General features: G+C 47.5%; 1 protein-coding gene across 4 annotated transcripts in view; it reads right to left on the reverse strand.

Annotated features, from left to right (window-relative positions):
* CLSTN1 (calsyntenin 1) overlaps positions 1-14,845 on the reverse strand; it is a 79,839-nt gene extending 64,994 nt beyond the window's left edge. For all 4 annotated transcript variants that reach the window (XM_045063704.1, XM_045063702.1, XM_045063703.1 and 1 more), the window contains exon 1: positions 14,517-14,845. In XM_045063704.1, coding sequence (XP_044919639.1) covers positions 14,517-14,607 — 91 coding nt within the window. In that variant the 5' untranslated portion in view covers positions 14,608-14,845. The remainder of the gene's footprint in view (positions 1-14,516) is intronic.
* Between the last annotated feature and the right edge of the window lie 8,391 nt (positions 14,846-23,236).

Below are 23,236 nucleotides of genomic sequence, written 5' to 3' on the forward strand. Positions count from 1 at the left end.
GGGGTCCCCAAGACCCCTTCAGGAGGTCCACAAAGCCCTCCTCCCTTCTCCAGCTACGTATTTGTGCAAGGCTACATTTTCCTCACCGACTTCAAGCAAACAGCATAGAGCAAGGGCTTGAATATAGGACCTGGCTGACTTGTCTCAAACCCTATTACAGAGATTAGCGAAAATGTAAAACAATGCTGGTCTTCTGACTAAATTGTTTTTTGGTTTAGAAAATACAGTGTGTTTCGTTAAAAATACAATGTTACTCAACTACATTTCAATTTTAATATAGTAGATAATGCTATCATTTAATGGGTTTATTATTCCTATTTTAAACAAATTAATAACTATTTTAATAAGTTCTCTAGTTTAATTTCTAAGAGTAACTACTGATTGATAAAACCCACCCAAACACAATCTCTTTGAGGTCTTTAATAATTTTTGAGAACACAGGGGTTCCTGAGACCAAAGAGTCTGGAACCCCACAGGATTAGTTAAACAGACCCTACTACAAACATCCTTCTAATGGATATATCCCCTGCATCTGGGACAAATGTTTAATGAATGACATTAAGAAAGTTATAAAACAACTCGTATAAAATGAGCTCATGGGGCACCTGGGTGGCTCAGTTGGTTAAGCCTCTGCTTTCAGCTCAGGTCATGATCTCAGGGTCCTGGGATCAAGCCCCGCATCGGGCTCTCTGCTCAGCAGGGAGCCTGTTCCCCCCTCTCTCTCTGCCTGCCTCTCTGCCTACCTGTGATCTTTCTGTCAAATAAATAAATAAATAAATAATCTTAAAAAAAAAAAAAAAAAGAAAAACGAGCTCAATTGCTTATAACTTTGATTTCAACACAGTCTGCTAAAGGTTCACGAGAAGTCCTACAGCATTGACAGCATTTCCCAACCTTAGATAACCCATAGACCTTTTACCAAATAACACAGAACCAAGTAATACCCTTCGGGGAGCTCTGCCTCGGACCCCATCCTAAACAATGATTTGAAGGGGGGTCCTGCAGGCATCCTTGAGTGTTACTATTAAAGTTACCAGGTCACCACTGCTTAGAATGGACGACCGCCAGTAAACGACACGTACACATCCAATCAAGACTATATGAGGGTTCTGTAAACTCCCCTTTTTACATTTGCTTTAGTAAAATAACTCTACAAGGAGTAAATTTAATTTGCATACATTTTGGACCTTGGACAATTCAAGCAATAGTTTTAAATGGCAACTCTTAAGTAAAATCTTTGATGAAAAACACGAAGTACTTCTGACCAGAAGTCATTCCCTTAAATGATGCACATGCCTTCTCCACAAGGAGTGAGCTGCACACACGGGCAGTTCTCCGGGCGGTGGACACACAGCTGGTGGCAGAAGGCTCCCGGCACCCACCCTGCGGCCTCCCCCTTCCTGTCCCCCATCGGCCAACCCCTGCAGTGTCGCCACCTGGTCACCAGGGGGCCTACTGGCCCACATCTCCCTGCCTTCCTGTTGAGGATCAGCTTGCACCCGTCCCTCTGGCCGCCAGGTCACTAAGAAGTCACCCTCTTCGGTCCAGGTGTGAGCCAAGTGTGACTGACCACAGCTGATGCCCCCCACCAAATCTTTTATTTTTTTATTTTATTATCATTTCTACTTATGAGAGAGAGAGAAAGAGAACGAGGGGAGAAGGTCAGAGGGAGAGGCAGACTCTGGCTGAGCAGGGAGCCCCATATGGGACTCGGTCCTGGGACTCCAGGATCATGACCTGAACTAAAGGCAGTCGCTTAACCCACTGAGCCACGCAGGCGCCCTGCCCACAAAATCTTTCAAAGCCACTCTAGTACTTCGAGACCTACTTACCACAAGTTAACCAGCGCTTCATCTCTGCTTTATAAAGTTAATACTGTAATGGTGAGCGTGCTGTGTTTTACTACAAATTTGCCTGGTTTCCACTTGTGTTATGGGTTAAAATGGGTTTCTGATGATCACTTGTAGAGCTTACAGGGTTTATAACAGTGTTTCCAGGGGAAAATGCAATTTGAGCTCTAACTGGAATTCTAAGAGGTGGATATAAATGGCCTTTCCAGCTCATCTGGGAATCAGACACGGGCCCCAGGAAACCACACATCGAGTCAAAGCTCGGTTAAGGAGAAGAGCACCCAGCGCCGAGGCAGTCAGGGAGCTCGGACCCAGGCCGAGCTAAGTAACTCCTGGGAGCCACTGCGGAGGGTGCTGGGGCCGTGTCACTGCTCACTGCACCAGCCCGTCTCAGCTTCCCTGCCTGCACTGGAATTTCCCAAAGATAAGAAGGTACAGTCAGGACTGCTCTGTTCCAAGTCAAGGCTTCTGCCCCAAATCCCTATCTGCTCTCCTACACCACTAAGCTGAGTTTCCAGATAAAACTGAAACTTCAGGAAACCCTTCTGGCACTCTTCCTTCAGGCCGAAACGAAACCATCACAGCGCCGCGTTCGCTTTCTCACTGCCCCTGGGTTCAGTCTGGAAACCACATAAACACACTTACTAGGAAGAGGAGAAAAAATGCCAACAAATACATACTTGCCTTATGCATTACTTTTTTAAAGTAGTGGTAAAAACCTTTCAAGAATACTCAAAGAACAATTCTAAAAAAAGTGGGGTTAATAAATTTCACCAACCGAATAAACAAATGTATACTAATCACTGGCATTTTAAAAAAATTTTTTCAAGAATTTTCTTGAGAGACAGAGAAAGGCACAGAGAGCACAAGCGAGCATGAGGGGGAAGGAGGAGAAGCAGGTTCCCGGCTGCGCAGGGAGCTCAGTGCAGGACTCGATCCCAGGACCCTGGGACCATGACTTGAGCCAAAGGCAGACGCTTAACCGACTGAGCCCCCCAGGCGCCCTGATCCCTGGCATTGATGACCTTTCTAAAATATTTCATCAGGGGAATCTGGGTGGCTCAGTGGGTTAAGCCTCTGCCTTCAGCTTAGGTCATGATCCCAGGGACCTGGGATCGAGCCCCGCATCCAGGTCTCTGCTCAGCAGGGAGCCTGCTTCCCCCACTCTGTCTGCTGCTCTGCCTACTTGTGATCTCTCTCTCTCTCTCTCTCTCTGTCAAATAAATAAATAAAATCTTTAAAACATTTCATCAAATATTAATGTTGCATTTGTTATTAATTAAAGTCACCATCAGGGAGAGAAGGGAGACTATGTTATGAAAATATCCCACTGGTACATGTTCCTCCAGGTTTAAGAAAGACCGATCTCATATAAAGAAGCATTTAAGTCATTTTCTATTCTGAGCTTTGAATGTTTGGAAGATGCGTATTAGTTGCCCTCTTAATTAAACAAGTGGTTTCCTACACTTGGGCATGGACTTTTTAAACTCTTGCCAAATGAAAATGCTTCATTCGGGAATCAAGGGCAGGTATTAATGGCTATCTGACAAACAACTCAGAAGCAAGCTGAGAAACATGGCCAGTTCAGAGCTTGACAATAGAGGCTGGGGATTATCAAGGTACCCCACCATTATCACAGCCCTAGGAACTGAGGTGCTCCCATACTGGGAACGGCCGCTGCCCACTTCCAATCCCGGCTTTACTGCAGTAACAACCGCAGCCCAAGTGAGTAGGGCTTAGGAAGAAAATTCAACGCAAGCCGGTGCATTTCACTACTTACTGGCTACTCCGATGAACATTTGAGAAGCGTGGCAAAAAAAGATTAGGGATTATTCAAGAATTTTAATCATTTCTGTTGTCCTCGTTACTGATTCTATACGTAACAGGCAACTGGCATGAATCAGTCAAGGCATTTTAAAAGTAAACATAATCTGCTGACGCAAAGGCTTTAATCCCCCAATCAAGAGCAGCCCTATTCCTCAATTAGCTTCTACCTCTGATCTGCTGGCACTACTGCGAGCCAAGTCTACTCTGTCCTTCGCTAGTTGCTGCGGAGAAAAGAGTGTACACCCTCTACCCTAAGGCCACGAGTCCTGCCACGAGGAAGGGGGGCACCGGGGGAAGGTGCCTCGGAGGAGGGCGGGGCATCGGCAGGTGCAGGTGAGCGGGTCCAGAGGACCAAGGGCTCCAGCGAAAACTCCCAGCGCCAGGACCCCGTTCCGACTACTAACACCCTGCCACGAGAGTCTATCAATACTCAAGACTATTTTCTAGGTTTGCCGGGTCCCGTGCTTGGTTTGATGCTCTTTGTCACCTTGAACTTATTAATAATTTTTGAGCAAAGGAACCTACACTTTGACTTTGCACTTGGCCCCACATATTACACAGCTGGTCCTCTCAATATTCATCGTCAACTACAACATAAATATGTAAAGTTAAATGTGACTGGATTCTGTGTTTCAGACGTAATAAACTATGCTCTTTATTTTTTTTTCTCAAAGATTTATTTGACAGAGAGAGCTCACAAGTGGAGAGAGAGAGAGAGAGGAAGGGAAGCAGGCTCCCTGCTGAGCAGAGACCCCCCCCCCCATGCAGGGCTCGATCCCAGGACCCTGGGATCATGACCCGAGCCGAAAGCAGAGGATTCAACCAACTGAGCCACCCAGGTGCCCCTAAACTATGCTCTTTAAAAGCCACTTAGCAGACAACTGTATACAAGTCATTTTCAAGTTTTATGTATCTTCAGTTGACGTTTATGCCAATCAATTTTTTTCTTGGTGATCCTTAAAACGAATGAGAAAAAAAAATTTAAGCACTAGAAAGAGCTCAGAATGTCTTTGTTACACCTTAAATAGGTCTTAAAATAATGATGACACCCATATTTACCGAATTTTAAAATTCACTTTGAATCTACAGACATACATTTTTTAAAGATTTTATTTATTTATTTGACAGACAGAGATCACAAGCAGGTAGAGAGGCAGGGAAGAGTGGGGGGCAGGGGAAGCAGGCTCCCTGCTTAGCAGAGAGCCCGATGTGAGGCTCGATCCCAGGACACTGGGATCACGACCTGAGCCAAAGGCAGAAGCTTTAACCCACTGAGCCACCCAGGCGCCCCTTAAGACATACATTCCTAAGTATTTTATACTGTGATTAAAGACCGGGTAAATAAATTGTCACTTAAGGAATAAAATCAAAGAACCATACAGACAAAATAATCCACTTTAACAAGGCACACTTTTTAGCCAATTAGCAGAACCAAAATGTAATAAATGAAGAAATATCATATTCTCGGCCAGTTGTCTAAGCAGTCTAGCATTTTGGGGGTGCCTGGGTGTCTCAGTCAAGTGTCCAATTCTTGGTTTTGGCTCAGGTCATGATCTCAGGGTCCTGGGATCGAGCCCTGCATCAAGCTCCGCGCTAGGTGAGGAGTCTGCTTGTCCCTTTCCCTCTGCTTGCTGGTGTTCTCTGTCTCCGGAAAAAAATAAATAAAATCTTAAAAAGAAAAAAAGAATTCTAGCATTTCTTTTTTTTTTTTTTTTTTTTAAATATTTTATTTATTTATTTGACAGAGAGAAATCACAAGTAGATGGAGAGGCAGGCAGAGAGAGAGAGAGGGAAGCAGGCTCCCCGCTGAGCAGAGAGCCCGATGCGGGACTCGATCCCGGGACTCTGAGATCATGACCTGAGCCGAAGGCAGCAGCCCAACCCACTGAGCCACCCAGGCGCCCGAATTCTAGCATTTCATCCTTTTCCTTCCACAAAGTTAAATCCTGGTCCTGGAAGCTGGAGGTTCACTCAGCTTGTCCCCCAACGGCAGAGTCTGCACCTTAGGAGCTCATTTCTCATCACAGGGGGCATTCCGAGCTTGGGGTTGGATGCAGGCGGCAGACCTGCTCCACCTTTCTTCAAGAGAGCTGCAGGGCTGGGCGCGGCAAGGATTTGAATGAAGGGTTGGTAAGCTTCAGACCTAAGGAAAGCCAACTATGGTTCTCAACGTTTTTTTTTTTTCAGAAAAGTGTTGCTTTTTGTGCTAGCAGGTGCCCAGGCTGAATGATCAAATGTCAGGGAAGTTGGAAGAAGTATGTTTTTACGGGGAAGGCTACACAGGTGTAGAAGGCAGACCTTTCAACCTTGGAATGATACGGGACAGGATGAGGGAGGAAGGAGCTGGTTGGAGGAAATGCCAGTTTATCCCTAGAGCAGGAAACCATCAGCAACTTAAAACCCTCATAAGAAAACGCAGACAACCATGAAATGTGTATCTGATTAGAAAAAAGCTCCCGGGAGCACTTACAGAGGTCAAGAGCAAGTGTAAGCTGGTGCAGCCACTCTGGGGAACAGTTCAGCACGTCCCCTAACATGTTAGACGTTAACCACGCGACCCAGCAATTCCACCCCTGGGTGTACACCCCAGAAAACTGGACGTGTACGTGCACACAAAGCCAGTGCACAACCGTGCCCAGCAGCATTTCCACAGTGGCCACAAAGTGGAAAACCACCCAAATGTCCATCGACTGAGGAACACATCAACAAAATGTGGTCTATTCGTACAAAGAAATATCGTTTTAGTCTCTTAGGGCTGCCAAAACAAAATACCATAGACTGGGCAGCTTCTGCACGACAGAAATGTATTTCTCACAGATCTGGAGACTGGGAAGTCCGAGACCAAGGTGCCCCGGGTTGGGAGTTCTGCTGAGATGCTCCTCGTTCGCAGCTGGCCGTGTTCTCGCTGTGTCTTCACTTGGTGGAAGGGCCCAGGGTGGTGTCTGGGTTCTCTTTTACAGGAGAACTCATGCCATTTGGGAGGGCTCTATGTTCAGGTCTAATCACCTCTCAAAAGCCCCACCTTCCAATACCATGATTTGGGGAATATAGTTTCAACATACGAATTTTGGAAGGACACAAACCTATGGTAAATGTTATTCAGCCATAAAAGGGAATGAAGTTCTGATACACGTTACAACACAGATGAACCCTGAAACATCAACTGAAAGAAGCTAGTCACAGACAGACCACATATTGTCAGACTCCACTGATATAAAATGTCCAGAAGAGGCAAATCCTTAGAGACAGGAAGTAGACTGGTGGTTGCCAAGGGGGGACGGAGACAGAGTGAGAGCTAAGGGCTCAGGGGCTCCTCTTTGGGATGATGAAAATGCTCTGAAATGAGGGCACACGGCTGGCTCAGGCAGTAGGGCATGTACCTCTTGACCTCAGGATCGTGAATTCAAGTCCCACATTGGGTGCAGAACTTTTTTTTTTTTTTTTAAGATTTTATTTATTTATTTGACAGACAGAGATCACAAGTAGGCAGAGAGAGAGGAGGAAGCAGGCTCCCTGCTGAGCAGAGGGCCCGACACAGGGCTCGATGCCAGGACCCTGGGATCATGACCTGAGCCGAAGGCAGAGGCTTTAACCCACTGAGCCTCCCAGGCGCCCCTAGAACTTACTTTAAAAAACAAAAATAAAATTATTAGGGGTGCCTGGCTGGCTCAGCCGGTAAAGCATGTGATTCCAGATCTCAGGATTTTAAGTTCGAGCCCCACACTGGGCATAAAGAGTACTTAAAAATAAAATGTTTAGGAGCACCTGGGTGGCTCAGTCAGCTAGGCAACCAATTCTTGATTTAGGCTCAGGTCATGCTCTCAGGGTCCTGAGATCGAGCCCCACATCGGGCTCCTTGCTCAGTGGGGAGCCTGCTTCTCCCTCTCCCTTTCCCTCTGCTTGTGCTTTCTCACTTGTGCACTCAAATAAATAAAAACTTTAAAAAATAAAAAAATAATAATTTTAATAATAAAATCTTTAAAAAATAATACATTTTAAAAAAGGAATGAAGAGGGGCACCTGGGGGGCACAGCCAGTTGAGCACCTGACTCTTGGTTTCAGGTCATGATCTTGGGGTCCTGAGACTGAGCCCTGTACTGGGATCTGTACTCAGTGGCGAGTCTACTTGAGATTCTCTCTCTCTGCCTCTCCTCCCCACTGCTCACCCACACACACGCATGCTCTCTCTCTAAAATAAATATATCTGGGGTGGGTTAAACCTCTGCCTTCGACTCAGGTCATGATCTCAGAGTCCTGGGATCGAGCCTCAGGTCTGGCTCTCTACTCAGCAGGAAGCCTGCTTCCCCCTCTTTCTCTCTGCATGCCTCTCTGCCTACTTGTGATCTCTCTCTCTCTGTCAAATAAACAAAACCTTTTTAAAAAAAATAAACAAGTAAATCTTTTTAAAAAATATTCTATTTATTTATTTGAGAGAGAGCATGAGATAGGGGAGGAGCAGGCAGAGGGAGAAGCAGACTCCCTGTGGAGCAGGAAGCCCAATGTGGGACTGGATCCCAGAACTCTGGGATCATGACCTAACCCCAAGGCAGTCGCCTAACCAACTGAGCCAGCCAGGCGTTCTTAATTTTAAATAAATCTTTTAAAAAAAGTTAAAACTGGGGCACCTCGGTGACTCAGTTGTCAGGCACCTGCCTTTGGCTCAGGTCATGGTCCCAGGTTCTGGGGTTAAGCCCCACATCCGGCTCCCTACTGGGGGGAAGCCTGCTCCCTTTCCCACTCCCCATTTGTGTTCCCTCCTTCGCTTGTGTCTCTGTCAAATAAATAAATAAATAAAACATTTTTAAAAAAAAAAAAAATAGAAGAGGGGATGAGGAAAAGAAAGTCTTATTTCGAAAAGTAGCAGATTCTAAAAAGTTCTTGTCACAAGAGAATCAGACTAGTCCAAAACAGATGGCTGAAAGATAATATTCACATCTGACCTAAGGTAAAAAAAGGAAAACACGATTCCTCCTTTACTGTGTTACCACCTGCTTCTTATTGGAGTTCTGGAATAGAAGATGTGTTCTATGGTTTTTAAAATGTTCTCAATTCAGTTACTTTGAAGTAAATGAATTTTCATCTAAAACTTTACAAATGAAAAAACCTTAGCAAAACATCTTGTGAAAAACTTTAACAATGATATCATCCTACAGCTAACTGAGAAGATGAACAAAAATATGCCTAAAACAGAGAAGAAAGGACCTATCAAATCGGGGCCAAACAAATGCAGTATCCCCCGTTCCTAGGGGGTGGCAGCCCTAAGAAAGGACGGCCAAGGTCCATCCTCACCTCACAGCCGTCAGTTTGAGGGCGCCCGGCTCTGGCTTCTGCACAGTCACTACTGCCATCAAAATGTCACTTTTGTTTTGGTTTGGTTTTTTTACAATACTGGGACACACCGCTGAATAAGTCATTTCCCCCAATCTTGAATCCCTATTTCTGAAGCTTAACCAAACTCTGTATTTTATAACAAATCAATTATCTTAAATTACACTTATAGAAGACACAACGTATTTTCAAATACTTCTGCTTTTACCATATCAAGACCACAGAAAAAGCAAGATACATTTTTTTAATAGCATAATGATCCTAAACCACAATTAACTTCTTGGTGATTGTTCAGGATAATCAGAACTCTTATAAATGAAACTCTTCTTCAACTCTTATAAATGAAAACCTTACGCTTGCCTCCAAAATTATAATTTTCCTGCCTTAGGAAGCAATAATAAAAATAACTCAATTCTGGGGCACTGGGGTAGCTCAGTCCATTAAGCACCTGCTTTTGCCTCAGATATTGATCCCAGGGTCCTGGGATGGAGCCCTTCGTGGGGCTCCCTGCTCAGCAAGGAGCCTGCTTCTCCCTCTCCCTTTGCCTGCTGTTTCCCTACTCGAGCTCCTCTTCTCTCTGTTAAAATAATAAATGGAATCTTTTTAAGATTTTTTAAAATTTATGACAGAGAGACACAGCGAGAGAGGGAACACAGTACGGGAGAGCTGGAGAAGGAGAAGCAGGCTCCCCACAGAGCAGGGAGCCCCATATGGGACTTGATCCCAGGACGCTGGGATCATGACCTGAGCTGAAGGCAGACGCTTAACGACTAAGCTACCCAGGAGCCCCTAAATGGAATCTTTAAAAAAAATAAATAAAAAATATTTCAATCCTTTTTAAAAGTGTCTTAAAACTTGGGGCGCCTGGGTGGCTCAGTGGGCTAAGCCTCTGCCTTCGGCTCAGGTCTTGATATCAGGGTCCTGGGATCGAGCCCCGCGTCAGGCTCTCTGCTCAGCAGTGAGCCTGCTTCCCCTTCTCTCTGCCTGCCTCTCTGCCCGCTTGTGATATCTCTCTCTCTCTCTATGTGTCAAATAAATAAATAAAATCTTTAAAAAAAAAAGTGTCTTAAAATTTTAACATCCTCATATTAAACATTAAGAGATGGTTTCATAAACTTGGAGCCAAGTCCTGAAACCAGTATCATGGAATTACAGCATTTTCTAACTTGAATGTAAAAATTTTATATTTCATTAAAATTTCATTTATGGGTCATATATTCATATCTAAAACTGAAATATCAATTGCTTTTTTTTTTTTTGGTCTTAAACATCAAATAGTACCGACACAGATAATGTATGATATGAACTACTAAAACTTCCTTTTGCAAAAGAATTGCTATGAAACTGCTTGATTTTATGCTTTTCCTCCTAAAAGGGGTCTGCAGCCAGAAGATGAATTCTAGGTAACTGAAGGTTCCAGTTAACTGAGTAAGAGCTCCTAAATTGGAATACATTCAGAATTATTAATATTTTATCATTTCTGGGGTGCCTCAGTGGCTCAGTCAGTTAAATGTCTGCCTTCAGGTCAGGTCATGATCCCAAGGTCCTGAGTTCAGGTCCCACAGCAGGCTCCCTGCTCAACAGGGAACCTGCTTCTCCCTTTCTCTTTCCCTGTGCCCCCTCCCTATTCATACTCTCTGTCAAATAAAATAAAATATAAAAAATAATAATAATTTAATTAAAAAATAGATTTAAAAAATATATACTTTATTTCTTTAGTAGTTATAAGCCTCCTATGTGAAATAAATCACATTTACTCCCAGCAATACAACTGCTAGATTAAGTAGAATACTGACATCTGTATTCAAAGGACTTTTCCTCAGTTACTTATGAAAAACAAGGTAACAAATTAAGAAACCACTTTCCAAAAAAGCAGAGAATTACAGTATCTTTAAAAATTAGACTCAGATTGGTGGCCACAAAGTACACCCTTCAAAAGCTGCTACAGATTTTTATGGTCTAATATCCCCAACACTGCAATCAACAGAACAGATCCTTGGAAAATTATCTACTAATGAATTTCTATATCGTGATGCAGAATTTAGATTTGTTTTATAGTCTGTAATGCCTTTTTCAGTATACAACATTTATCTGTCAGAAGAGAATTAGGACATAAAAATACTATGCTGTCAAAACCGAGATAGAGGGACGCCTGGGTGGCTCAGTTGGTTGAGCAGCTGCCTTCGGCTCAGGTCATGATCCCAGGGTCCTGGGATCGAGTCCCACATCGGGCTCCTTGCTCCGCAGGGAGCCTGCTTCTCCCTCTGCCTCTGCCTGCCTCTCTGTCTGCCTGTGCTCGCTCGCTCTCTGACAAATAAATAAATAAAATCTTTAAAAAAAAACAAACCGGGGCGCCTGGGTGGCTCAGAGGGTTAAGGCCTCTGCCTTCGGCTCAGGTCATGATCTCAGGGTCCTGAGATCGAGCCCCGCATCGGGCTCTCTGCTCAGCAGGGAGCCTGCTTCCCTTCCTCTCTCTCTGCCTGCCTCTCTGCCTACTTGTGATCTCTGTCTGTCAAATAAATAAATAAAATCTTTAAAAAAAAAAAAAATAAAAAAAAAAAAATAAAAAAAAAAATAAAAAAAACAAACCGAGATAGAGCTGTCCAGCCATTCAGTCACTCAACAAATACTGAGAATCTACTCCTACCATGTGGGGGTGATAGGATTCACATGAGAACAGAACAGACCAAACACCTTTCTGTCTTGGGGCCTATGTCCTAGTGAGGACAAAATCAGGTAAGGCTGTTGGAATGGGCTGAAGTGCTATGGAAAGAGGAAAAGGCAGGCAGGGCAGGGAGGATTCAGGGGCTCCGAGAGATGAAATTGCCCAGAGGAAGGTGAGGAGAGGCTCGCAGAGAAGTCTGTGTACAGACAAACAGGAAAATAACCATTAAAATTATTTCGCTGGCTTTGAAGTGCAGTCCTTGCTCGCATTAAAATATATATATTCATAAGCTTCCTATATTCTCCATTTCAATTTACTATTTCCTGATCACTGACTCACTGGAAAGAAAGCAGGTAGCCTAGGGCATGCCAAGGATATGCCTAATATTTTGATTTACTTGATGTTTTTTAAGAACTGCAGCTACAGATTAGAGTGAAATCTGGAGTTCTCTATTAAACAACCAATTGACAGTCAAAATGCAATTCACATTACGAAACCTAACATTCTCTCCAGCAATTTATATGTGATATTTATCCCACTAATAATTATTAGAGATAGCTAGAGTATGGCCAGCTGTTCGTATCATACTGTCTTAGAGGAAAAAAAAAAAAAGTCAGACTATTAGTTGAAATGATCACCTAAAATGAGCCCACAGGGGCATCTGGGTGGCTCAGTGAGTTAAAGCCTCTGCCTTCGGATCAGGTCGTGATCCCAGGGTCCTAGGATTGAGCCCCACGTTGGGCTCTCTGCTTGGAGGGGAGCCTGCTTCCCTTCCCCTCTCTCTGCCTGCCTCTCTGCCTACTTGTGATCTCTGTCTAATAAATAAATAAAAATCTTTAAAATGAGCCCACAGAAAGTGTCTCTGGCAAATTGCATATTTACATATAAAATCCACTTGCAACCCCTCAAAATGAAACCATTTTATTGGCATTTCTTGTAATATTCACAAGACATTTTCTACCTTGCAGGCTGGGGAAAAGAAAAAAAAAGCAAGAGAATAACTTATGTTTAAAATGTGTTTTTAGGGGCGCCTGGGTGGCTCAGTGGGTTAGAGCCTCTGCCTTCGGCTCAGGTCATGATCCCAGCGTCCTGGGATAGAGCCCCGCATTGGGCTCTCTGCTCCGTGGAGAGCCTGCTTCCTCCTGTCTCTCTGCCTGCCTCTCTGCCTACTTGTCATCTCTGTCTATCAAATAAATAAATAAAATCTTTAAAAAAAAAATAAATAAATAAATAAAAAAATAAAATGTGTTTTTATTTTGAAGACTAATTATCCTTAAATACTATAAATGCACCAAGAAAAGCTTAGAAAGTCAGCCAATGACAAAGGACTCAGTACTCAACATTATCTTTCACATAAGATTTGTTAGTCCACCACAGTGAGGATATCTGATAAATGAAATTTATATTTGTTGAATAACCCAAGTAATTCAATAATGAATAGCAAATGGAGATGAGCGGACAAACAAGAAAATATGGATCTTAACAAGAAAAGTTATCACTGACTAAACGAAATATATTTGAACTGTTCCCAAAAATACTCAATCCAAGCACATATTTTTGAAATGTGTGGGTTTTCCCCGAGAGAAGCAGAACTTTGACATTTTCTCTTGGACAGATCAGACTTTCAGACCTCCGTTCCCACATCTGGAAAGAACATTTCAAGCTCAGCTTGATGTAACTTTTAAAAATCAAACTGAGAGCGATTTGATACTTAGTGACTGAGACTTGACTATGACAGTCCACAGAATGTTAGAGATGAAGTATTCCAAGTTCATCATCCCCCATGTGAAGAAAGGAACACAGAACAAAAGATGCATTTGCCTCTTCTGCCCTTTAATTTTTGAACACCATACTTCTCTCCGTCTGTCACGCCAAGGAAGAGAAAAATGAGGATTTTTTTTAAAAGCCTGCTAATACGAAATAGGACTGTTTCATTTAGACTTTCGTCAGGTCTCCCCCTCCCAGGCTTTTGATGAAAAATTAAAAATCAGAAGAATAGATCCAAGTCCTCTCCAGACTACACCTAGATTACTTTGCTCCAAGGCCAAGGAAAATATGTTTACAATTCCAAGATGCACTCGGAAGCATGCATCTGCAATGCGTAAGCTTTTCGCTGGCAAGATCGGCCAGTATCAGAAAGCGTGCACTGTTTAAAAGGTTAAGTGGATGAAGGTTAAGACAACAAAACAATCAATTCACCAAGACATTTTTGTTGTTGTTGTTTTTCCCAAGTAACAGTACAATACTGTCGGCCCTGAGGAAGCAGGGAGGTTTCTGCTGAGGATCTGAAAGCCTCCGAGCGATGTAAGTCACCATCAGAAAAACTGCACCAAGGTGTCGGGGGTGCGGAGAGGCAGATTCCGAACGCGGGGTGAGACCGCGACCGTAAACCTCCTCGCGATTTCACCTTCGGATGAAACGTGGGAGGGGAGCGAGAAGTTTCGGCCGCAGCCCGTCTGCAAACAGACGAGATTTAAAGGACCCCGGGGGGAGGCGGCAAGGGGCGAGGATGCGGCGTCCGCGGCGCAGCGGCAGAGCGCCGGGACCCCGGCAGGGATGCGGAGGAGTGGGCTCTTATGTAAGCACACACCAAAATCTGCGTGCACCCCCCGCCTGATGCACGAGCGAGCACACAACACACGTACACGGCCTCTCACCGGGCTGCACCCCCGCCCGCAGGCGCTGCGGCGGACGGGGACCGACCCCTGCGCCCGTCGGCACGTCCCCCCAGACCCGCGCAGCCGCCACCCGGGGGTCCGGCGCCCCGCCCGGGGACGCAGCCCCGCTTCGCCGGCCCCCGGCGCCCGCCCCGACTCCCCCCGGGCCCGCCCCAGCCCGCCGCTTACCTCGCGAGGCCCAGACCCCGCCGCCGCTCAGCAGCCCGGCCAGCAGCAGCCAGGCGGCCGGGGCCAGCGCGGGCGCAGCGCGGCGCAGCATCGCTCCGGCTCCCGGCGCCGCGGCCGGCCCGAGGCGGGAGCGGCAGGCACGCGCGCGGGGCGCCGAGCAGGGGTCTCGCGGCCCGGGGCCGGCTGCTTCGCGCCGCGGCGAGTCCGGGGTCCCACGAGCCGCCGCCGCGACGCTGGGCCGCGCGCTCGGGCCGCGGGCGCCCTCCCCTCCGCCGAGGAAGCGCTTGGCTGGAGGCGGCGGCAGCAACTAAGATGGCGGCGGCGCGCTCTCTCGGGTCCGGCGAGGGTACCGGCGGGGGCGGGGTGGCGGCGGGAGGGGCGCGCGCGCGAGCGGGAGGGCGGGGTGGCGGCGGGAGGGGCGCGCGCACGAGGGAGAGGCGGAGTGGGGCGCGCGCGGGGGGGGGGCGGGCGGGCGGGAGCGGGGCGCGCGCCTCGAGTCGCCGGCGGAGCCCGGAGCGCGCGCCCGCGGGACCGCGCCTGGGGTACCTCCCGGGAGGCGGCGAGATGTCTGGGGGCTGCACGCCCTGCCCCCGCTGCGGCCGAGAGCATCCATCCCTCATCCCCCCACGCGCGCCCCCAGGCTCCCGAGCCCGGCCCGCGGTACCCTGGGGCCAGCGCCCGCCTTTCAGCCCTTCGTACCCCCAGTCCCGCGGCGGGCAGACCGCGCTGGAGGGTGCAGCCCCGGGACCCTGATTGCCAACACGTAGGGCCACTTCGGGGAAGGCACGTCGCCTCCTAGAGTCCTGGTGATCTCGTCTGCCAAACGGAGGTGATGACAGGGAACCTGCGGGGTCGTGAAAGGTTTTCAAGGAGATGGAGGTCAGCGAAACGCACTTTGTAAACATCATGGACCGCGCAGCACGTGCTGCGGTGGTTCAGCCCTGGGAGGGGGCGTTAGCTGCTGGGGGCGGGTGGGGGGAGGGGGTCCGCCTGAATTTGTAAGTCCAGATTCCTTCCTTTGCTGGAGAAATCTGTGATGGCTTTTTTAAAAGACGGCTTGTGCGTGCCCTTTCTAGATGATCTTAGCATGATACCAGTGGTCCCTTAGAAATGCAGAGATCCAGCTGGATGAAGAAAGGATCCTCCTCCAGGCTGGAGTCCTCCCCTTCTGTCCTGGTTCCCCCACCTTCCCTCCGCCCCTGGGACCACCCCACGCTGGAGGAAAGGACTGGCACAGTCATGGATGGGCTCCTGTGCCAGATGCTGCGAGACATTATTGGCCCCATTTTGCAGATGAGGGAACAAAGACTGAAAGGCAAAATGACATCCCCGGTTGTGAATACTGAGCCCTCAAGGCCAGGGAGGTGATGTTAGGGAGACCCCCAACAGCAAAAGCTAAATAACAATGAAACATGAATTATTCAAGACTGTGAGGGAAGAGCTATCCAAGGTGATTGGAACACTGTGATTGTCACAGCCCTGATAGCTAAGAGGGTTGGTTGGCCAGGCTGGTGGGCTTTGCTGAGGCCAGCTTGGGGCGGGGTTCCAGAGGTGGGCCCCTTTAGAGGCTGAAAGTAGTAGGAGGCCAGGGGAGGACTTACCTAGGAGGGTAGTGGGGGAAGAGCCCAAAAAAGTAGATTCAGGCCGGAGTGTGAGGTGTGTTTGTGGCCGATGATTCTACTGGCCACAGGAAGACCTTGAACAGCAGTGAACAGAGGCATGATTGACCTGATGGGAGTTTCAAAGCTTCCTGTAATGGAATATGTTCCTCTCTGTCCTTTGTCCCTCAAAGGCATCCTCTACCAAAGCCTGCAGAGTCCACATCTCCTTCCCCTGCCACCCCCTTCCCTGGGTCCAAGAGGACAGGCCTGCCCTTGGGTCAACCCCTCCCAAGGTACCTGCCTGGCCCCTACCATCTCCAGGCCCCCCAGCTCCACTGCTCCCAGCCAGCACTGCAGAGTCATCCTCTCCAAGCTTTGCTTTTGCTTCCCTCCCCCTCCAGCTCCTGCGAGCTCCTTGTTGCCACTTTATCTAGTCCAAGCAGCTCTGCCAGGCTTCCTACCCCTCAACCTCAGGTCCCACCCAGCTGACCTCGGGGCCTGCTCTCTCAACACAGTCTGTGCTCCAGTGCATTGCCGCCCAGGGCCAACATTAGGTAGCACATCCTGCCCCCACCTTTGCTCTGAGTCACACCTAGGCTATCTCCTGCAGGAAGTCCTCCGGACCATTAGGCCGTCCTTCCCTCGTCTCCACTAGCTCTGAACCAGACAGTCCAGGATTGATAATCTGCTACCGTGTGCCCCATGTGTGTCCTTTTCTGCTCCCCACTGTGTTCTAGTGGAAAGGACCTGGAGAGCACAATCAGAAGCACTGGCAGGAACTCTGCTTGCTTCTACTGTGAATGATCTTGACAAGTCACGGAACTTTGAGTCTCTTTCCTCACCTGTGAAATGGGACAGCAGTACCTATTTTCTGGAGCTGTCAGAATTAAATGAAATGATGCAATGAAAGTGCCTCACAGAGCCTTGTATGCAGTGGGTGTAAACACACAGGAACTTCTTTTTTTTTTCCCTCAGGGATCATCTAAGCTGCTTGTATACTGTTGAACATACACTAAGCACTCAATAAATACTCAGCAATGAATTCCTGTATTCATTTTTGTATTGTGGCAATCACACCTCAGAGGATAAAAAACACCCCCTGTAGGTTTCCGGGGACCTTTGAGATGTACAAAACATAAAGTCAGAAAGGTATAATCTCAGAACTTTGTCTTGAGTCAATAGGCTGATGCCAAGAGGGAAAACGTAATGTATTCAGTTCTATTAGAAACACAAACAAAAGCCCTTTGGTGTCTAGAATCCTGATCCCTTTATCTTCTTACCCTCACTGTCCCTTAAAGAAACAAAGAGGTAGATCAAAAAGGTTCAGCAGCAGGTGGGCAGACAGACGGCCGGTGAGCTCAGTGCCACCTGCACACGCGGAGATTTTGCCCAGAGGAGAGTTTGTCCGGCTGCAGGGCTCAGCTGGAGCGTCTTGGAAGCCAGGGAAACCAGTGAGCCCAGTTTCCAGTCTGCCTGACAATAGCCTCAGCCATATTGGCCCTTTCCAGAGGTCTCCACGTGATGGATTAGTTAATCCTCAAAATGGCCCTGAGATGGGGATGGGGATCGATCCAGACTTAACAGTTAGCAGAACGGAGTCTCCCCTAAGCTGAGACAGCCGCTGAGACAGCAGCAGCAGCAGCAGCAGCAGGGGTCCCAGAAGCAGTGGGAGATGAGGCAGCACCCCTGGCTTGTCCTAGTCAGGGTCAGACATGGGAGGGGAAAGGAGGAGGCTTTCATAACCAGGCCCAGGGAGACTTGAGCTTTTGAGCATAAAGTCAATCCATCTTTGCGATAGGTAGAAGAACCCAGAATGTCCTGGGTGCTGCGTTTTTTGTAGTGATACGTGCTAATAACAACGGTCTCTAGTAAGCTCTTACTGGGGACGTTTCATTTATGCCTCTTACAACCTTTCCAGAAGGTATTTTTATTGTGCTAGATGAGAACAATGTAACGTTTGATGAAGAGCCCATTGCTGGAAAGCAGGACACCTGGGATTCAGTTTCATGTAGGTCTGAGCCCCAAACAATGCCTCAGCCTTTATGGGAAATGACACTTCAAATACCAAAGCGGGGAGAAAAAGCCCTATGCAGGATCCCACAGCCTGAAGTCATCAGCCTGGTCCGCCACAGTCAGAGGTGGGACCCTGCCACCTGGCAGCTCTTCTGGAGCCATGGGAGGCATTCTCATCCAGCCTGAATTTCTCACCAGGACACTCATTCCCAGGTCCAGGGTTGCCGAGAGGAGGAAACATGGTCACATGCAGGAAAACTCACTGCCAGGAAACTGAACCCCTATCAGGTGGGACCTTAGGACTGTTAGCAGTCCCAGGCCAGTGCTGGTGGGACTGAACTCGAGGCAGTAAGCCGCTGTTGTGGTCACTATGAATGATACACTTGGAAATTGACCCACTTTCGGGATGCAGCAGAAGGCGGCTGTGGGAATCTTGATGAGAGCCACCGATCAAACGCCTCCAAAATACTAAAACCACAGCCCCCGTCACCACCACTAGGGCCCTCCTGGAGCCCCAGAAGTTTCAAGATCTGACCCCGTCTCTGCCTTCTGGTGGCCTGGACAAGTATCTCTGTGGCTGTGAAAGGGCTAGTCAAAGAGGGGCAAAAGCAGGAGAGACTCCAGTTACCCCCGTGCCCCGGGCTCAAAGCCATCTCTATCAATTTCCTTTCCTTTTGCAGAATTTCCATTTAATTTTGTTTTACGTCCATAGTAAATAGTTATAAGGCTCCAAAGGCAAATCCGGAAAACAAGGTGCTCAGTAAAGTCTGGTTCCATTCCTGCCTGTTCCTCCCTGTCTCTTCCTTGAAATGACCATTCTGTCTGTTTTTGGCTTATCATTCCACTGTAGGTTTTTTTAAATACAAGCAAGGATTCAAATACACTTCTCTCCCCTTTCTTAGATAAAAAGAAGCATATCCCATCCACATCTTGCTTTTTTTCAATTAATAAAATATCCTGGAGATGGCCCCGTCTAATATTCCTTTCAGAGCTGCATTGCACTCTCTTGTGCGGGGTGATATTCTGATATAATAAGAAATAGATAGTTGGTCTTCATCTCCAATTCCTAGCACAGAGCTGCTAAATCCCTTGGAATTTCCTGGGTGAGAGAAGCATCTTTTGTCTTTTGTTGTAACGAGGCAACTCTAGGCAGGCTCCCAGATGGCTCCTGGTTGGGAACTGGTCACTAGAATAAGCAAGCCATGATTAGCTTGGAACTTTCACTCCCCCACCCCCACCAGTTCGGGGGAAAAGGGACCAGAGATCAAATTAGTGATCAGTCATGCCAATGTGATGAAATCTCTCCAAAACTCCTGAACTACAGGAAGCAGAGAGCTTCTGGGTTGGTGGACACATCCACGTGCTGGGACATTGGGCACCCTAACTCCACAGGGACAAATGCTCCAGGGCTCGGGACCCTCCCACACCTTGCCCTACATGCTCCTCCTCTGGCTGTTCACTTGTATCCTTTATAATAGCCTTCGTAATGAACTGGCAAATTTAAGTAAAGCATTTCCCTGAGTTTTGAGAGCCCTTATGGCAAAATATTGAAGCTGAGGAGGCGGCCATGGGAATCCCTGGAAAGGTAGCCAAGTTAGACAGAAGTGGGAGTCACCTATAAGCCCACTACTTGTAGTTGGCATCTGGAGTGGGGGTGGTGGGGGCGCCTGGGTGGCTCAGTTGGTTGAGCGTCTGCCTTCAGCTCAGGTTATGATCCTGCATGTTGTCCATATGTTGTGTGTGTGGGTCGTGCACTGGGTTTGAGTCCAGCATCAGGCTCCTTGTTCAACAGGGAGCTTGCTTCTCCCTCTGCCTATTCCCTCTGCTTGTACTCTCTCTCTCTCAAAATAAATAAATCAAATCTTAAAAAAATAAATAAATAAATGGCGGGGAGGGCCACCTGTGTGGCTCAGTTGTTAACTGTCTGCCTTTGTCTCAGGTCATGGTCCCAGGCTCCTGGGATCGAGCCCCTCATCGGGCTCCCTGCTCACTGGGAAGCCTGATTCTCCCTCTTCCACTCCCCCTGCTTGTGTTCCCTCTCTCCCTGTGTCTCTCTCTGTCAAATAAATAAATATAATCTTTAAAAAATAAAAATAAAAAAATAAACGGGAGTAAATTTTATAAAGAAAATAAAGCAGGGGCAGTGGGAGAGTGAGCCCTTAAGTTCAGTGTCAGTGAGTTCAGAGAGTTCAGTATCAGAACTAAATTTATTTGTAGCACACCTAGCTGGTGTCCACAGAGAATCAGAGAATTGCTTGGTTTGGAAAACCTACACATTTGGTGTCAGAAGTGTGATGTACAGATAAAGTTTATACATCTGACATGCATACATATGTTTTCCTTCACGTGGATGTCCCGGATTTGACTGAATCAGTCCTCTGTTGATGACTATTTCTCCCCCACAATGGGCTGTTTCTAATCTTTTGCCTTGACAAAGAGAGCCGCAGTGAGCCCTTGTGTGCTTCTTGCTAACTGTGTGGATTTCTACCTCTTGGATAAGGCACTTCATCTCTCCATTCTCAGTATCTCATCTGTGAAACAGAGATAAGTCAGTGCCTGCCTCCCTGGGGGATAGGAATAGATGAGGAACAGACGAGCCAACACACAACTGTCACTATCATTATTGTTCATTACTGTCCATGGCTCAGAGCTTCGTGCCTCTCTGGCAGTAGCAGAAGCCCTGATTTAGGAAGGGACATCCCTGTGGTCTCCAGGAAGTCAGGCTGAGGCCTGATGGTTTGTTTCAGACTCCTTTTAGTGCTTTCTATGGCTCTCTGTTTGCAAAGGAAGTTGGCATTCCCACGCAGGCAACATCAGCTGCTAAGAATTTCCAAAGAAGGAATTTCCTTCTTTCTTTCCCATAGAAGCCAGGCAGCTTGCTTTTGCACCCCCAAAAGGTGGGACAAGGATTAGGGTTTCCACTGCATGCTTTTCCCCAAGGTAACACACAGCATCTTCTCCTCCTCTCTTGGATGGGCAGCTGGGAAAGGCACAGGACCTACTGACTCTTCTTTGTGGGGGAGGGGAGGGGTGGCTCTTTGATTCTGCAGCACGAATGATACACCCACTGCACAAAACACACAGAGCAGCGTACAGACAAGCACAGTCCCTCTGTGGACACAGAGGTTCTGCACACAACATCCCAGGGGACAGAACTGGGCTAGGTGTCCGGGAAGGAGTAAGAGAGAAGGGAAGAGCAGGGGCAAGAAGAGCACAGCTTCCCTGGGACCACGAGGGAGCGTGGCCACTGTTCTTGCTTAGTGGAAGCTGCACTAAACCTAGGTTCTATCCATTGTTCCTTCATATTCCCTAGGACTGGGGGTAGGGTAGGATAAAGTAGTTTAAAAAAAATAGGAGGACGGGTGCCCAGGTGGCTCAGTGGGTTGGGGCCTCTGCCTTTGGCTCAGGTCATGATCTCAGGGTCCTGGGATCAAGTCCCACATCAGGTTCTTTGCTTGGCAGGGAGCCTGCTTCCTCCTCTCCCTCTGCCTACTTGTGATCTCTCCCTGTCAAATAAATAAATAAAATCTTAAAAAAAAAAAAAATAGGAGGTGGGCACCTGGGTGGCTCAGTGGGTTAAAGTCTCTGCTTTCCGCTCAGGTCATGACCCCAGGGTCCTGGGATCAAGGGCTGCATTGGGCTCTCTGCTCAGCAGGGAGCCTTCTTCCCCCTCTCTCTCTCTGCCTGCCTCTCTGCCTACTTGTGATCTCTGACTATCAAATAAATAAATAAAATCTTTTAAAAAAAAATAGGAGGGGGGCACCTGGGTGGCCCAGGGGATTAAAGCCTCTGCCTTCGGCTCAGGTCATGATCCCAGGTCCCCGGATTGAGCCCTGCATCGGGTTCTCTGCTCAGCAGGAAGCCTGCTTCCCTTCCTCTCTCTCTGCCTACTTGTGATCTCTGTCTGTCAAATAAGTAAATAGAATCTTTTAAAAAAAAATAGGAGGAATGTTTTACATCATCTGGGTTCAGACAGACCTGGGTTCCAGTTATTAGCAGAAAAGATCAGACAACCCAATTACTATGAACCTCAGTTTCCTTATCTGTAAAATAGGCACATGGTAATCATACCCCCTTTGGATCACTGGGAAGATTGAATGAGAGGTTGCATAGCAAGGCTTTTGCTCTGTGTAGAGCACATGGTAGGTGCTCAGTTAGCAGTAACTGTTCTCAACGTGAGGATGATATATGTGCCTATGTTTTGAAAAGTCTGAGGAGATGATGATGGTTATAACTGCTTTCCCAGGGTGTCTGGGTGGCTCGGTCAGTTAAGCCTCCAACTCTTGATTTCAGGTCAGGTCATGGTCACAGGGTTGTGAGATGGAACCCCGCATTGGGCTCTGTGCTGGGTGTGGAGTCTGCTTAAGATTTTTCTCTCTCCTGGGATGCCTGGGTGGTTCAGTTGGTTAAGCATCTGCCTTCAGCTCAGGTCATGATCCCAGGGTCACGGGATCGAGCCCCACATCAGGCTCCTTGGTCAGTGGAGAGTCTGCTTCTCCCTCTCCCTCTTTGTGTGCTCTCTCTCTCTAGCTCTTATTCTCTCTCAAATAAATAAAATCTCAAAAAAGAAAAGATTTTCTCTCTCCCGCCGCGTCTCCCTTGGTGCTCCTCTCCCTCTCTAAAAATAATAATGATGATGATGATGATAAAATAAAATTTAAAAAAATAACTGTTCACAGAGCACTTCACAGTTTGCATTTGCCCAGCATACTACCTCCCCCCCTTTTTTTGAAGGGCATCTCTACACTCTGGGACTTCACGGCAATCTTTCTGGCAGAGGTTTTCACTCATCCCTATTTAATTGATGGGAAGCAGTTCAGAAGGGTTAAGTGACTTGTCAGTGGAGAAGTGGCTCAGCGGGCCTCAGGTGAGTCTCCTCTGGCCTTTTTGTGCTTTTTCCTTGCCCCTCAAACTCCCCGGAGCCAGCAAGCACCAACAAAAATCAAGAGTCAGACTTCAGAATCTCTGGCCATTTCAAGCCTCCGGCTCATTTCCTGGCTCAGGATTCCTTCTCTTTTTCTGCCCCCTCACCGGGGTAGCCGGGATTGACCAGCCCCGGAGATCAGGAGCTCCCAGAGTGTTTGCCGTGGGCCAGCCCTGCCCAAT

The sequence above is a fragment of the Mustela putorius genome, unplaced genomic scaffold, assembly GCF_011764305.1.
Source record: "Mustela putorius furo isolate JIRA1106 unplaced genomic scaffold, ASM1176430v1.1 tig00003853_pilon_pilon_pilon, whole genome shotgun sequence".
Classification (NCBI taxonomy): domain Eukaryota; kingdom Metazoa; phylum Chordata; class Mammalia; order Carnivora; family Mustelidae; genus Mustela; species Mustela putorius.